The 16,093-nt window shown below is 33.4% G+C and overlaps 3 protein-coding genes across 8 annotated transcripts; 1 reads left to right on the top strand and 2 right to left on the bottom strand.

Moving 5' to 3' along the window:
• Window positions 1–548: 548 nt before the first annotated feature.
• On the bottom strand, window positions 549–8,773 carry LOC100803621 (deoxynucleoside triphosphate triphosphohydrolase SAMHD1 homolog). Of its 2 annotated transcripts, none has more exons than XM_026127129.2 (20): window positions 8,628–8,773; window positions 6,356–6,521; window positions 6,180–6,217; window positions 6,077–6,099; window positions 4,451–4,557; window positions 4,317–4,368; window positions 4,142–4,226; window positions 3,873–3,963; window positions 3,317–3,355; window positions 3,103–3,170; window positions 2,904–2,966; window positions 2,719–2,774; window positions 2,543–2,616; window positions 2,296–2,388; window positions 2,102–2,203; window positions 1,813–1,893; window positions 1,620–1,708; window positions 1,487–1,502; window positions 1,053–1,163; window positions 549–962 (listed from the first exon to the last, which is right to left on the bottom strand). In XM_026127129.2, the coding sequence occupies exons 2-20, from the start codon at window positions 6,476–6,478 to the stop codon at window positions 852–854; spliced, it is 1,422 nt and encodes a 473-aa protein (XP_025982914.1). In that variant the 5' UTR covers window positions 6,479–6,521; window positions 8,628–8,773; the 3' UTR covers window positions 549–851. The 2 variants fall into 2 exon arrangements, with proteins under 2 accessions (XP_025982914.1, XP_003553871.1); XM_003553823.5 differs by having other exon boundaries at window positions 619–962; window positions 1,620–1,711; window positions 8,628–8,772.
• Window positions 8,774–9,539: 766 nt separating this feature from the next.
• Window positions 9,540–12,427, bottom strand: LOC100500102 (uncharacterized). Of its 5 annotated transcripts, none has more exons than NM_001249898.2 (5): window positions 12,253–12,427; window positions 11,709–11,909; window positions 11,478–11,566; window positions 11,184–11,297; window positions 9,540–10,030 (listed from the first exon to the last, which is right to left on the bottom strand). In NM_001249898.2, the coding sequence occupies exons 2-5, from the start codon at window positions 11,890–11,892 to the stop codon at window positions 9,812–9,814; spliced, it is 606 nt and encodes a 201-aa protein (NP_001236827.2). In that variant the 5' UTR covers window positions 11,893–11,909; window positions 12,253–12,427; the 3' UTR covers window positions 9,540–9,811. The 5 variants fall into 5 exon arrangements, with proteins under 5 accessions (NP_001236827.2, XP_006603662.1, XP_006603663.1 ...); XM_006603599.2 differs by having other exon boundaries at window positions 9,556–10,030; window positions 11,709–11,912; window positions 12,253–12,422; XM_006603600.4 differs by having other exon boundaries at window positions 9,556–10,030; window positions 11,709–11,969; window positions 12,253–12,410.
• An 875-nt stretch (window positions 12,428–13,302) lies between these two features.
• LOC100798132 (photosystem I assembly factor PSA3, chloroplastic) lies at window positions 13,303–15,671 on the top strand. Its single transcript, XM_003553814.5, has 3 exons — window positions 13,303–13,744; window positions 14,296–14,460; window positions 15,110–15,671. The coding sequence occupies exons 1-3, from the start codon at window positions 13,358–13,360 to the stop codon at window positions 15,428–15,430; spliced, it is 873 nt and encodes a 290-aa protein (XP_003553862.1). The 5' UTR covers window positions 13,303–13,357; the 3' UTR covers window positions 15,431–15,671.
• The last annotated feature ends 422 nt before the right edge of the window (window positions 15,672–16,093 follow it).

Below are 16,093 nucleotides of genomic sequence, written 5' to 3'. Positions count from 1 at the left end.
GAATCGCAAAATGCTCGAGATTTTTATTAAGAGCTATCACTTGTAACTTGTAAGTAGTACCACCCGTGATCTTAGAGGCATGACAATCCAAAACAAAAACTAAGACGGCCCTTACCAATACACATAATAGGCCCAAAAAAAAGAGTGGTAGAAAAAGCTAAAAAAGTAAAAAGTAAAGTTTATATTCATAGTTCATATCATTGAAAACGGAAAAATTCATCAAATATCATCATGGTGTAGGCATGAAATATGTTAAGATTTTAAGATAAGCACCGGGTCCTATGACTTATGTGGCTTCAACACCACAAGTTTTCTTGGTCACGAGACGCATATGCTGTTAGATATTCTACCATAAGGAGTCAACTTGGCAATCCAACATTATTTCCTTGCCTTAGGGGTCAAAATCCCAAAATCAATTTTATCCAAAACATTGAAATCAAGTTAATTAATTAGCTGACTTTTTTTGTTTCCAACTAGACACAATAATGTCGTAATTAACGTAATGAATGCTTAGTAGTATAGAAGGGCACACTAGAGATGCATTCTCGTCCATGAAAACTGGTCCAATTTGAACAAGATATTTGGGAAACATTTGCAAGTTGTAACTGCCAACTAGCATTGACAAATAAAGATTGCTCTCACTGCCAATTAAAGCTAAATGAAACTGTTACACTTGACCATTGCTATACATGTAATTGACTCTTCGATATGGTAACTCAAATACAACCTTTGAAAGTAGGCATTGGTTTCTGTTGACTTACACTATATTTCAACTATGGAATATGTTATACCAAAATAGGGTGAGACAGAAGGCCAAAAAAATAGTATCATAGTAATGATAACTTTTCCCCTTATATAAATGGATTGTAACGACGCTTCTTCTGTGGCGTTGAATGTGCCTGTGCTTTGATGCCATATGTTTTCAACTGAAAATTTTCAAAAGCCTCTGAAATTGCCTCCACCTAAAGGATTGTACAAAGCAAAAGTGAATCCAACCTGAATGTGTAACGCAATCAAGTTCAAACTTGCATAGGATTTAATATTCCACTAACCAGTTCTGGCTTTTTGGCGTACACCTTAACTATCATATCTTGGTAAGATGTAGGTAGCAAGTGGCTTATGCGATCATCAGGTATTGTAAATTTCTCATCACTTTCGTAATCCTGAATACAAGATTGAACCAGTAAATGTATTACAGCTAGTGATAATTTAATTCCAAAACACCAATCATAAGGCGCCCAACACGCTTTAATTCATATAGTTTTCAACATATGCAGCAAAGAATCCCAAACGAAGTAATAAATCACGGTTTAAACTAGAATTAATTAGCTTGGAACCATCAAACTGCACGAGCAAGAGGGTTTACTAGTCCAAAAAGAAAGCATAATCCACAAATACGATATAGACACCAGCAAAACCAATTAAAATAGAAGATTATTGATGAAATATCTTGATAAAAGATACTTAGGAAGGTTCATCGATGTACCTTGAAAAAGTGGATGCTGCCACAGAAACATGCACCAGAAGAGAGAAAAATAATACATTAGGATATGATATTAGGAAGTTAAAACAAACAGAAGGTCTATATTCAGCATGCATGATTATTCTTCGCTGAATACCTTTCCAGAGGATTATGCTTTCCACGAGTCAAATCAATTTTGACATTACAAATAGCTACATCCTCCTCTTTCAGTGTAACTCCACCACTCTTCTGTCAAATGTTTTACATATAAAATAATGGAATTCCTCATTGAAGAGCAAGAATCATAGGTAAACTACATGCAAATGAGAAGGTTTAACAAGATTGAAGACCTGAGAACAAACAATATCTTGAGCAGTGACCTTCTTATAATTGTCCAGCATATCCTTCGGTACAGGATACTCATTACAAAACTGCAAAACAAAAGAGAAACTTCCTGAGCTTCAGCAAGACTAGACAATTTTAATCACACAAGCATTTTAGGGTAATGTAAATTTAAATACAGCCACACAATAGTTTGCGTGGAATTCGTGGCGAACAGCTTGAGAAAATATCACTAAATAATTAGGTAATTGCAGCATGTAACCAATAATCACAGTAAAACAACAGGTTCAAACATGCCTGATACAATTTCCTCCTTCGAATGCGCAGGATCAACTCCCTGGCCTCCTTTAGTTCTTGATTTGGAGTTGTCTCAATAGTTTTAATTATTGTGTCATCCAGCTGCATTTTTAAGTAAATTGTTTTTTTATGACTCAATAGAACATTGTAAAAATGCTTTTAATACAAGTTTATTTGTAAGAAGCCCTCATAACCTTCCAGTACTCAGAAGGATTATGTATGTTAGACGAAATCCCCAAATAACTATTAGCGTGAACAAGTGCATCAACCACCATAAGCTCTATTGCCTGGAAACATCAAGATGGGATTAGAAACCTTAAAAGCCAAGAAGGGTTAGCTTATGGATGCCAAATACATGGGAAAAAATAATAAAACAAAAGACAGGGGTCTACCTAAATGAACAAATAAAATAATCCTCCTAATAAAATAACTACTTCATACCTTCACTTTTGGATGTGTATAAACTGTTCTATAAAGATCAGCACGGGTGACAAACATTTTGTGGATGGTGAGGTCTAGCAAATTGCACAGCCAAAAGCAAGGGACAATTAGAAACACTGTTGAATTAGAAAAACAGAAAGGTATTATGAAAAAAATGTTTGAGATATGACACTAACAGTCCTTAGCACGATAACAAATCTCATCATCCAAAACCCGCATTGTCTCCAATAACCTGTTGTAGGTAAATAACAATTTAAGATGCTAGGAGTGATATATAACCTTTATTTAAGTTTACTTTCTAGCTAATAAAAATTATCAAACCACTGAAAGAAACAAGTTATTTAAAAGAAATTCGTGAAACCTTCGAAATTCAAAGTTGCATCCTAGACCACAAGCTCGACAGTCACGGAGAAGATAATCAAATCTGCAAATCAATAGTTTCCACAAAAGTGTTACCATATAGCAAAGTCAAATGCTCAGATACCTAAAGAATACATGAAACAGAGTATATACAAAATAATTATAAATGAGACTTGACTGTTAAATTTTATCAAACTTACTTGTCAACATCAATTCCATTTCGGCCATTTGCAACAATATCATACAAGAAACTTTTCTCACTTGAGCTCTAAACCAACAAATAGGGAAAAAAATAAAAGAAGAGGAGGCGTTGGTAACAAATACCTTTGATAAGAACAAAATCATCCATCAAAACTAATAATAAATACACCGGGAGAATAGAAAATATAAAATAGAATAAATTAAAAACATTACCCTTGGAGGAGCATATTCAGAGCTTGCCAGTATCATCTCCTGCCAACATTAACCACCCATTAGGATGAAGATGCAAAGCTCTTTCAACTTTCCATTTATCTGAGAGCTGCAGTATGCTTCTTATGCAGAATAAGTGAACAACTACATCTCTATGTGAACATAAGCCCGCTTAATTGCTCTTTCAACTTAGTTAGGATATCCACACACAGGAAGAGATGGGAAAATGGAAGCTAGACAACCTTCTAAACCTGTTTTGAAGAAGTCCGGGCCAAACCTTGAACACACATTTCCTACTGAAGACTACCATTGAACAAAGAACTACTATTTGTTATCTGCACATTTATTGCATTTTATGTATATTATGTTTCAAAGAAGTTCAGTGTTTCTAAGCTAGAAACAAAGTTGTTTCCACATAAGCACCTAGTCTATTATACTGAGAACTTTGTCAATTAATTTAACTAAGATTTCATGAAGATAATGGTCAAGAAGTGATGCTCAGAATCTGAAGACACTTAATCTAATGCAGGAAAAAGATAACGGTAAATAGTAGCTTTACCTTGACTCTTCTTATCATTTGAGGGTCAACATCAATATGGTGTTCATCAACAATATAATCAACCATATCGACTGACATTTGTTCATGTGACCTACAACATACAAAATATGACACATGTTAAATGAATTATGATGACAATATAAATTTAAGACAAATCAGATAAAACTTAAATATCTTATTAAGGATTTTACAAATGCAAACAGAAGAACAACTTTTCTCTAAACATTATGAGGGAAAAATACAGAGAAAAATGAAATAAATAAGATTACCAATCAGAACCACTGATAACTTGGGGAAGAAACTCGCGCTCAAACAAGTGGCTGAAAGGGCCATGTCCCACATCATGCAGAAGTCCTACAGAAATGATGGCATCAATGGTAAAAATTATTCATATATACATATATTGGATTAATATCATCAGCAGTTCTAAGAAACATAAGATACCTGCAAGTTTCACTGTTTGAATATCAAATCTATTTATACCAAGCTCCAAGCCCTGCAAGATCACAAGCATAAATTAGCATCCTGTCAAAGACTTTAACCTTTAGAAGGGTAAAATGTTTAACATAATTTTATACTTGATAAGTTTTAAGCTTTTCCACACATTGACTGGCAAGCCAATACACACCAAGAGAATGCTCAAATCTGGAATGCACAGCACCTGGATAAACCATGTTCGTAAAACCTGAAACATAAAACAAATTGATTTATTGGAGAGATCATACATACTGAATATTCAAAAGGGGATATCAACCCATGTGTGCATCAATGACATGACAGTGTTTGAAGCAGTTTTAAATATCACCTTTTACACCAACAGTCTTCCTCATACAGGTTACATGAAAATGACAGAAACTACTTTGTAATTAAAAAAATAAACTTCTTATCTTCTGAGAGACCTAAAGAATATTTCACAAGATCCTCGTCATATTCCATTGCATCACAGGTGAATTTTTTATTGATAGAGATAGATTTATTAGTGTTAGTAGTTAGCAGGGAATCAAACAGTGGACCTACTTGTGTTAGTTATGTCATAGCATAAATGCACAAAAGAGTATTTTTTAAAAGTTTCCATAAAACTCAATATGTGCTTTCCTCTTGGGCTCTTAGTAACATAAAAGTGAAAATTCAGAAATACTAGTATTTATTATTTTCTTTTTCTCTTTTTTTATATCATATCACATTATTTATCATAATTACCTTACTTTTTTCTTTTAGCATCGATTAATATGATATGTCAATGCATCATGAAGCAAAATTTGTGTAACAATAATCTTGTTGAAAAGCAAAAAGAGTTTCACTCTTACCAAATTGTGAAGCTATACTCTTTAACAGTGTCATTTCAATATCAAAACTAAGCTATAATGCAAATATAAATGAACTTCCAAAAATCTATTTTACTATACACATGCATGGTACTCTTTTCCTGTAAGTAAAACTCATTAAAAGTACACAACACTTTTCATGACACACACATGAAAAATGAATAATGATGACAAATAAAAGCATCTTCTTTTGGTATATTTTAAATTGAACTTAAGACAAGATCTCGGCATACTTTGTAGAATATATTTGAAACCCCAAAGCAGCAAAATCAACTTTCCCATGAAATTCCCCGGCTAGCAAAATAACATAAATACTACAACAGTCCAACCTAGTAATTGGTAGTTTATTTACTCCATTTTATGTATTAACCTGATTTCAACCACTACAAAACATACAGGCATGCCAGGGAAATGTTAAAAAAAAAAAAATGTTCCACTAGTGGTTTTAAAAAATGATCCACGTCTAAAATTTTGCCCTCAATTTCAAGGTCTTTTAACTTACCATGACCGCAATTGCAGCCACATGAACCACATTTGCCTATAATGTCCCGTAACATCAAGGATCGCTACAAAACTGCAACTGAGTTGACTACAACTGAAAATCTTGGTCCACTCTCTAACCTAAGATCCTTCATAAGATGCATAAATTCCAAGCATAAAGATTTCTATGCTATGTATCTCTACCATTTACAAAAAACAATTCAAGCATCTAAAAGCAAACAAATCATTTTAAAGTTCTTAGGGAAAATAAAAATGCAAAATGCCATGAAACATAGCCTAGAACAAGTAATTATGCAATGCAAGTGTATTGAATTTCAAAGTAGCTTCTAAACCACTTTCTCTTATTAATTGGATTCAAGAAACGTGGAATTAACTCACCTAGTTGTTTCAACTCGCGAAGCCTGCAATAATAAAAAAACACACAATTAACAAATAACCAAACAGAACAAGATACAGAAAAAACAAAAAGTTCCAAACGTGCCTCTGAAACTGCTCAGTGTCAATGAACTTCAAACTGAGCTGCAAAAACGAACAATTACAAAACAAAAAAAAAAGATTTTTTTAAAAAAGTTAGCATATTCACTTTCTTTGTAGCTAAAACAGAGTAAAATTCGGAAAAATGAAAAAAAAAAAAAATGAATGGTTGATGAAAAATACGGAATCGAGATAAATGTTGCCATGGACGTTGTCGCGAACGTGCTTGCAGAACCTGGGATCTTCTCCTGAAGCGACGTCGTAGGATGGTGGCAACGAAACGTCTCCGTTGCAATAAGCACCCATTATCTTTCTTTCACGCTTCACGTTCTTCTCAACTCTCTCTATTCTAAAATTTAAATGCCAACCAATATATATATATATATATATATATATATATAGTGAGTAAAAAAAAATCATTTATAATGTTAAAGAACTTGACAATAAATTATTAGATTTAAGAATCAATTTATTATTATGTGTAAGATTAATTTATCATTTTATCATTTTTTTCATATTCAGATGTATTTGAATTTTTTATTTTGTAAGAAAAAATTTATCAAAAGTCTCATACTTTTAGAGATAAATTTAACCATTTATCCAATTAAAAAAGATTGTAATAGAAAATTAATATTTTAATGAATAAATAATATATTTACCGGAATTTACCTTATCTTTGAATCACAAATTAACCATATGAAAATTGAGTAAAAAAGAATCTATATGTGAACTTTATTACTAACATAATAATTTTCTGTAAAAAAATATTTATAATAAAAAAAATCTTTAAATGCTTATAAATGAATTTAATTTTTATAAATTATCAACCAGTAAGGTAGATATGACTTTTAAGGATGTTATTAGAAAAAATAATAAAATTAACATAAATATTAATTTATATTTTTTATTATCATGTTATTGCCTTTATTGTCATCGGTACATAATATGAAGATAGTGCATATACTATTTTTTAATGAATTTTATATTGGATGCTTTAATAAATAATTAACTTTAAAAAGTTAATAAAGTTATAAAATTTAAGACTAATTCTTTTGAAGAATATGGTCGAGTTGAGTCATGAACAATCGTTTCTGAACTCATTAAGTTATTCCAAGTGTTTCTAAAAAATAAAGTTATTCCAAGTCAATGGGAATATGCTATGCTTGCGGATTAAGTCAACTTTTTTTCTAAAACTCCCAACAGAAGAAGGAAGACAACTAACTAGGACTTGCAGAAACTAACTTTAATAATTGGAACAATTTTTCCCATCTGCGTTTTTACTGTTTACATAAGTATCAACACTTGGTTGTTACACAATTTTTATTGTTTTTATTAAAATTTAACACACCTATGCTTTAAAGTAAAGTGAAAAATATGTAACGAACATTATTATTCTTGAAATCATGTGTTTCATGAGTTTAATGCTTTATTTTTGCAGCAAAAACCATCCAAATTCTCTTTCATTTTTTACTAACTGATTAATTTTATTAATTACTCGTTTATGGATTATAAGTAGAATTAGAAGTGTCATTAAAATACGGTAAAATTAACTTACACTTACACACACACACACACACCAAACTAATTAAGATGGTCCCAATCCAAGCGTTTCAAGATATGAACAAGTTGATATGTTGAGTGTTAAATCTTCCTCCCCTTTGATACGATTAAAAGAAAAATTAGCTGCGAAATATTAAATAATCTCTTCAACAAAAAAAAAAGTATCTAAACCTATGAATTTATTACATGTGCGGGTAAACTTTCCCTTCTGCACTTTAAAATTAAAATGCATAGAACTTGACCCTGTGGAAATTGGTGCAGAATCTGTCTTAAATGATTCAGAAACCTCAAAAAATGCTTTAAATAATAATTAGAAATTGACCCTGTGAAAATTGGTGCTACCTTATGAGATAATCAATCATGATCCTGTCGCTATGTCAAGCAGAGAAGTGGCCGAGAAGAACCAACTAAGTGGATAACATAAGGTAGCACTTAACATGGTAGTTTATCTACTTCACCATTATCATCTCTCACTACTAATTCTAATTCTTCTACATTATTTAAGCTCAAATTAACCCATTATATCATTAATTATACTTAATACATAAGATGAGTTATACTTAGTAATTAGTTTAAAAAACAATAATTAATTAGTAAAAACAAATAAATGGAAATAAAAAACAATAACATATGCTTATTTTTTATTGCATGCATAAAAAAGAAAAAGCATAATAAGGGCAACCCAATATACCTACATAACCAAAGTATAAAATAAAATAATATTAATAATAAACTCTGAAAAGAATTTTAGTTCTATTATTAATATCATTAGTGTTAATAGTGAAAAGAACTGAGGGGCTTGGCCCCAGTTGAACTTGAGAATGAATGTATTTAATACTACAAGTATGAGAAAGAAGCAATAGCATATAATTGAGGTCTAGTAATTGGGTTATACCAGATTGTGCATTTTAGCTTTTCCACTACTTCATTCAACTGCTTTTACAAATTGTCTTCTGTTGTCGCCAATACGTATCTACAATGTACAATTTTAGCACCTCCTCTGCTTTTTGTCTATGCAAAAACTTGTGAGGCATTGTGTTCTCCTCTATTTATAGGGTAGTAAATTTAATGGGCTCAGTATTGGGTTGCTTGTCTTCAAAACCTGCTCAATTGACAATTGCTTATTGACAGTGAAGGGTTGCTTGCACGCATAGAGAAGAATTAGGTGCCATACCAGCTACTCTGGTCTAGTCATTCAGCTATGGTTATTTCTGAATGATGAGAATTTGAGTCATTGGTCCATTACAGTTTTTGTAAATTCTTTTTGTATTGGACTCAGCTGGCTCATTTTGCGTTTTCTCTCTCTTCTTTTTATTAGATACCCACAGATATTGACAAAAACTATAGATATCTGCTTAACGGATACTCATGACAAATTTTCTTCCAACAAGACAGATGCCAAGGGCTACTACCTGTGTCTATCCCATCCCCATTGTCATCCCCATTAAATCTTTTAATATTTTTGTACCAAACTTTAAAAATAATTTTACCAACCATATTTAATTAATAGCTCTATCATTCATAAATTAATAATATTTCATTTCGATATGTGACAGTTTCTCGGTTCTTTCAAAATAATCATTTTAAACAAGGTTCTTTTCCAAATTATTAGCAAGTATATTTAGGGTATGTTAGTGAATAAGAATCAATATCAACTTGTGGGTGCTCTTGAGTGAAAATCTGTATGCATGAGATTGAATGAATCTGTTATGGATGATGGTGACTCATAAGTTGAAGAGGAAGAGTGTGCTCGCAAGAGAACTGATGAGAACAATGTGACCCAACTTTACTGGAAGATAATTGGATCACTTCAATGCAAGATAAGACACAACTTTCGGTAGCATAAACTACAAACATAAAATGTTTCATAGACAGACCAAAAAATAATGTAGGATTTCCTACAACATATGCTCATCCATTTTTTTTCTAAAGACCTCAGACGGAGGAGACATTAAAATAAGTAAAACAAAAAAATCCGAGATATATAGTTACACACCTCAAGAAGGTTTGCAATACCTCAAAAAGCACAAGCAAATGAACGAGGACTACACATCCTTAAAAAAATTAAATACTTTTTATCTAATTTTTTCTTCCCTTATTTCTTTTGTTTGAAACTACAACCCATCCATCATCTGCTTTGCCTGAAACCTTTGGTAGAGGCTCATTTACTGGCCTGTTCACTGAATTCATGTTTGAATCAGATGTTGAAATCTCCGGATTCATGTTTGAAGAATTATCATCCACAATCATTTTTTCATCATGATCACCATCTTCATCTGAATCGTCTTCGTTTACAATCTAACACATAAAAAAATGTCTAACATTATACTACATTCAAATTCAAATGTAAGATCATCCAATTGTTACTTGGGTCATATGTAAAAAGGGGGAAATGCATATACAACTAAACATGGTTAGTAAACATGTCACAAATTGACAATTCACAATTGGGGGGGGGACAAAGGAGGTTTAACAACTAGTGTATAGAGTAGGAAGGAAATTGTAGGCAATAAAGGAAGTGAGGTTAAGAGCAGGGATGAAGCAGTTTCTGTTTATATTATTTCATAACATAATCATGTTAAAAAAATAATCTTACCTTTCATCAGACTTATCTACATCACTACTCACAAGATGCATGGTAGTTTTTGCCTTAATTTGAATATAGAGAAACGTAATGACTCTGGATTTATTTGCATTTTGTGAATATATTCCATAATTCCAACTTCTATGCCATGGAACAAGGAATGAAACAGAAATACTAGAAGTACCCAAATAAATGTAAAACTTAGAGGTTGGGTTTTGAGTAACAATAGCAAGTTTTAAAGACTTAAAATTCACAGGTAGGTTGCACGTCAAGAAGAGAGGCAATAGACGACATTTTGCATTGAGGCACACAATACTTACTCCATATAACAACCTTGTTTTAGTTACTGAAGTATCGTAAAGGTGTAAAGACCATATAACAAAAATATTGCAAACATTACATTACTCCACAAGATCTTGTTGCACAGTTATAGAATAGGAGATACCAAAATCACACGTCACATCAAATAATAACTTAATGTTTCATCCCTTTTAAAATACCCCATCCTATAGAAATTGAAAAACCAAAGAGGATATTTACTTGCACTTTTTTTTCCTTTTGTTTTCACTTTATAATTACAAACATGTCACCTTGTTTCTGTTTTCTATTTTCAAAGATTTGTACAGGAAACACGAAAAACAACTTTTTTTTTTGTTTTCTCCATTTCTTGTACAAATCTTTGAAAACAGAAAACAGATAAACAAGGTGACATTTTTGTAATTAAAAAGTGAAAACAGGAAACAAAAGTGAAGTAAATGACCCCTAAATTGATCTTATATATAACCCTGTAAATTTGATATTATGAATCTAATCTGATAATAGAAAACAGTAAAGTTCCATTCTGAGCATATAGTGGATATAATTTACCTGTGTTACATGAGGAAGAGTAGCTTGCTCAAGATTGGCTTTCCTGAGATCTTCAAAAGAACTAAAATTACCTTCTAAGAATTCTTCATGCATAACCATTAGTTTTTCAGCTACCTACATAATCATGAACATGGATACGAAAAATAAGAACAAGTGAACATTGCAAAACATACATGTATAAAAAACAAGTCACTCGCAATGCAATATAGTAAAGAATGATTTATCAAACCTTTTACTCATGTATATAATAATGCAACAATTTGAGGCCAACAAATTCAAAAAGAAAATCGATACCTCTTCAACGCTGCCATCCTCGACCTCTACATTGAGAGAAAGCATACCTTGATCCAGTATGTCTTCTAAGTCATCAATATAAAGTGGCTCTGGGACGCAACAATCAAAAGAATAATAAAAAACAAATAAAAAACAGAGTTTCCAATTTGTAGCAACTGGCTAGTGTTTTAAGCAAGAGTGGCGAAACTTAAGCGAAAGCGACTTGTTGTGTTAATTTGATAATTGATATACCTTTGGATTGAGTGAACCAGGTAAGAATGTCACCGGCAAGTTGATCGGCTTTAAGGCGGGACTCACGGCCGCCCCATTCATTCTCAACAGCCGATCGAAGAGCCGACCAGCGAGATAAAACTAAACAAATCCCTTCATTGAAAACCCCTACAGACTGTCCTAGTAGCCGTCGTGAACCGTCCATAATCGCTTTGTCTTTCCCTGCTTCAATAGTTCAATGTGTCAGCAGAACACAATAAACCCTTTTTTTCCCAAAGGGACCTGCATCAAGCATGCCCTATGGATGAAGCCATACTTATATAGTGAATATGAAAAACCCACATATATGTGAAAGTAGTGTATGCATCTGCACATTGCACAGTACTATTTTTTGCAGATAAAATCATAGTTTACGATACAGCAATATTATTTAAAGAGAAATAACGTCTAAAGAATATATATCTATATATAAATCTTCATCAAGTTGTTTAGTTTAAAAATTAAACAAAAAAATTGAGAATCATTGTAACTGCAAATCATTTAACAGCAAAAGAGAAAAACAGACCTTAACCTTAACTCGCTCACGACGCACGTTGAGGAAGAACAGGTTGAAATTAGGGATTCGAACTTGCGATTGATTAGGGATTAGGGGTTTGGGATTCCGGATTGATTCGAGAGAACTGAGAAGCAGAACTACGTCTTGGTTTGGGCCTGGATTTAGGGCTGTGTTTGTGTACCGTACGTGTTGCAATAAAACTAGGAAAATTGTTTTATGCACCCCATTATTTTTATATTCCCACATTACCCTTCTCCACCATGGCCTCACCCCTTTGATTCGTCCCCTCTCCATCTCTTGGGCCCACGATAGCTCCCTCAACCTCTCCGTTTATGCCTGCATCAGCACCAAGATCGTTGAAGTGAAGCTCACCGGTGAAGACCCAGAGACCCCGACGTTCACTGGTGCATTACAAGATTGGTGATCCAGAATGAATGGCAGAGGTGTGACGAGTTGCTATTATGAACAATGAGCAACACAAGAGGAAGAGAGTGGGGTGTGGCTTAAGAGAAACAAAGACAAATAATTGGGTGCTGGAGTAAGACTAATAAAAGGGCATATTAGTCCCTTCAGGGTCATTATTATTTCCTATGGGCTGCACCAAGGAAACAATGGAGTTCATACAGCAATTGCCAAAAACTACACTACACTTTGTCCCTTTTTGTTTTAAAGGGCTATGCTACATATATTTTTATTTATTTATTTATTTATTATATTAGTCTAGGCCAGTTTAATTTAGGTCCATTTTATTTTTCTTCCCGTAATAAAGCGTTTGAAATGTTAATGACACTCTTTCTAGCATTTTTTTTTTAAATCATTATTTTTTTAGATTTTACTTTTTCTCTCTCATAATTCTTATTGTATAAAATCATATAAAGAATGTTTGTGAAAAAATATAAGAGAGAATGCGACTAGGATTCATTCCTCGTAACTTGTTTATCATCTTTCTGTCTTAATTAAAATGTTTTGAAGATTAAACTGGAGTTGTGACATGAGATAATTAATCATATGACACTATGATGAAGTGACAGGAAGCAAGCAGCAAGTGGATAACATATATAAACCAGAAAGGCTAAGAACCACAAACTGAACAACCACCTTGAGTTGCAAAAACATGGTGGTTTTAAAGTCCACTTCTCTCACTTGCCACTTCTTCAACCTCTCTTCCTCCTCCTCCAAATTCACCTCCCCACAACACTCTCTCCGCCACCACCACCACCACCACCACCACCATGCTCACCCCACCACCACGAGACTCACTTCAAGAGTTGCACAGTTCACTGTTAAAGCCTACATGGAGAACCCCAACACGTTAGGTAGTTTCGCCAACAGGGTCATTGGTGCACTCCCCGTGGTGGGACTCATTGCCAGGATTCTCAGTGATGAAGGTGGCGTTGGAGATGACCTAGTGGATTTTGCTGAGTTCAGAAGGCGCGTTGGAAAGAAGTGTTCCCAAGCTGATTCCTCTGCCTTTTATCAGTTCCAAGATCGACGAGGAAGGGTCAGTAATCATTCATTCATTCATTTTCCTAACACCCTTTAATCAAATTTATGAGCTTCATTGCATGGTCATGTCAAAATTCTATCTTTGCAACCTCAAACTTATATGCAGTTTTAGATGTTTAATGTTTTAATGTTTGTTTTTTCAATCAGAATTAGAATTTCACTTGGAGCTATGGTCATGTTTAATGCAGACCTTTATTATGTGGATTATCGAACAGAAACTTCAATTCTGTTTAGAGAATAACACCAAAGTTACTTAAACAATTGTGTTTATGTTTTTTCTTTAATTGATTAATCTTGGGTTTTGTGGTTAAACTTAACAAGGTTGATTTCATGCTCAAAAACTCAATCTCTGAGTTTAAAATTGATGGAGATTGGTGATGACATGTTTAGTTGTGGTCAAACTTCAATTTGAATGTTAATAGGTTGATTTATTTGTGTGTGTGTGTTTTGCTTTCGCTATTATTTCCATGGTTTTATGGCAACAGTTGGTTTTGGTGTGCTAAAGGGTAATGAATGTGTGACTTAATGTTGGTGTGTTGTGGATAGGCAGGGGATCCTCTTTATGTTCTGTTATGCTGTTGGCTAGCAGCCATTGGTGCTGGTCTTCTCAAAACCGAGGATATTCTGGAAGGGGTGGCTCGGCTCCGGATCTCCAACGACATTGAATTTGAGGAGCAGAGTTTCATGGCTTTGATGAATGAGTCAAAGGAGGTTGGTTGCTCTCTATCTCACTATCTACCACTTTGACTAAATTTGAGTTTATCCATCTTTGAAAGCTATCCAGTTTTAGTATTATGTTGCATTTGAAGGGGAACTCTTATCAGTTTTCATCAAGTGACTGATTCATTCCAAAATATGTTGTCTAAATTTTAACTCTATAAACACTAAATACTGTTCTTCATGTACTTGTTGACTTAAGGAAATTACAGAAAATAGTTAGATTCGAAGCTTTATATAAGGCTTATCTATCATTGTTCTCTTTGTTTGGGGAATCATTTAACTTGTGTTACATTCCCTAAGACAACGTTTTCTCTTGCCTAAATCTAAATCATCCTCTCTCTGAAGACAATTTTCTATCACAGCAGCTTACTGCGATGGCAAAAAACTTTGCTAATACCCTCATTGTGTCATTCTCCCAGATATATTTTCATTCATTTTGTATTGAGAGAAGTGCTATATGTTATCAAGTGGATAGAATAGGAAAAACAATTCCAAGATATAGGGATGATATTCTTGCTGTGTGTCACTATTGCTCCACCTTTTTACGCTTGGTGCTTTGATTATACTGAAACTAAGTTTTATCTATATGACACTACCCTAGTACCCTAACAACTCAAAAAAATTATATTCAACACTGTAGAGACGGGCAAGGCAAAACGCTGATCCTCCTGCAGTCCCAATGGAGATTCGAGCTGGGAAGGCTCTTGATGCTATCTATGTGTGTTGCTTTGGAAAGGACTCCATAGAGGAAGAAGACGAGAGACTTCTGACTGCAATGCTCGGTGCTGTTTTCCCGTCAGTTCAGCGCGAAGAGATCCGGCACCTTGTCAAAGACAAGGCAGAGAAAGTAGCAGCAGGAGTTGATGAGGAATATGTTTCAGAACTCAAGCCTCTATCGAAAGAAGCTGTGGAACTACAAATGAAAGACCTTCAGTTCCTTCAACAAAATAGTGAGACTTAACTAGGTGAAGCCTGTGATTTCCACTGCATAGTGATGCATTGAATGAAATTATATTTTGCAAACTAAAGTTGCTTTAGCCTTTAGGCTACTCACAGAAAAAAAGACAGTCCTCTTATATCATACTCTATTATTTTTCAGATCCATATTGAAATGTGGGATCATGACTTTTTTGAAAATGCGGAAATTTCATGTAATTACTGTTAGCAGTATAAATGGACAAGGTAGTAAATCATGTCTCCAATGCATTTTTTATTTATTTAAACCCTTGAAGTGATCTAGTTCTTTCCTTCATCTCCACTCTTGAAATGAAGAACCCAATTGTTTCACCCCAGGAAAAAAGAGCCTTATTGTATCAATGTATTGTGCTAAGTATGCTGCTAAAAAGCCTCTTATTGGAGATCATTAAGTTGAAAAAATAACACAAGATCTAAATTGATTTTTTTTAATCATATAAGGTGTTTATTGCATAAGATACGAGGTCATGTAACTGATTTCCTCGCATTACAAGTAATAATACCAATTTGAGAAACACAAGAAGCATAGGAGAGGGTAGTGTAGATCTCTTTAACCTCTAAACAAGTTGAAATGGAATATATTAACAAACAACAATCTGAACCATTTGCTGATCAGATAATGTTTATCATGAACTAACTGTCCCAAAGT

Source organism: Glycine max, chromosome 19 (assembly GCF_000004515.6).
Source record: "Glycine max cultivar Williams 82 chromosome 19, Glycine_max_v4.0, whole genome shotgun sequence".
Classification (NCBI taxonomy): Eukaryota; Viridiplantae; Streptophyta; class Magnoliopsida; order Fabales; family Fabaceae; genus Glycine; species Glycine max.
This window is presented reverse-complemented; position numbering and strand designations above follow the sequence as displayed.

What these genes read in the sequence shown, in the direction of transcription:
- LOC100803621 (XM_003553823.5), bottom strand. Translation starts at nt 6,478, where the DNA reads ATGGGTGCTTATTGCAACGGAGACGTTTCGTTGCCACCATCCTACGAC. An exon ending in AAAAGCTTAAAACTTATCAA is followed by an intron (nt 4,369 to 4,450) that starts GTATAAAATTAT and finishes GTGATCTTGCAG; the next exon opens with GGCTTGGAGCTTGGTATAAA. An exon ending in AAGATATTGTTTGTTCTCAG is followed by an intron (nt 1,712 to 1,812) that starts GTCTTCAATCTT and finishes AACATTTGACAG; the next exon opens with AAGAGTGGTGGAGTTACACT.
- LOC100500102 (NM_001249898.2), bottom strand. Translation starts at nt 11,892, where the DNA reads ATGGACGGTTCACGACGGCTACTAGGACAGTCTGTAGGGGTTTTCAAT. An exon ending in CTGGTTCACTCAATCCAAAG is followed by an intron (nt 11,567 to 11,708) that starts GTATATCAATTA and finishes GTTGCGTCCCAG; the next exon opens with AGCCACTTTATATTGATGAC. An exon ending in CTCTTCCTCATGTAACACAG is followed by an intron (nt 10,031 to 11,183) that starts GTAAATTATATC and finishes TTTATGTGTTAG; the next exon opens with ATTGTAAACGAAGACGATTC.
- LOC100798132 (XM_003553814.5), top strand. Translation starts at nt 13,358, where the DNA reads ATGGTGGTTTTAAAGTCCACTTCTCTCACTTGCCACTTCTTCAACCTC. An exon ending in TCCAAGATCGACGAGGAAGG is followed by an intron (nt 13,745 to 14,295) that starts GTCAGTAATCAT and finishes TGTTGTGGATAG; the next exon opens with GCAGGGGATCCTCTTTATGT. An exon ending in TGATGAATGAGTCAAAGGAG is followed by an intron (nt 14,461 to 15,109) that starts GTTGGTTGCTCT and finishes TCAACACTGTAG; the next exon opens with AGACGGGCAAGGCAAAACGC.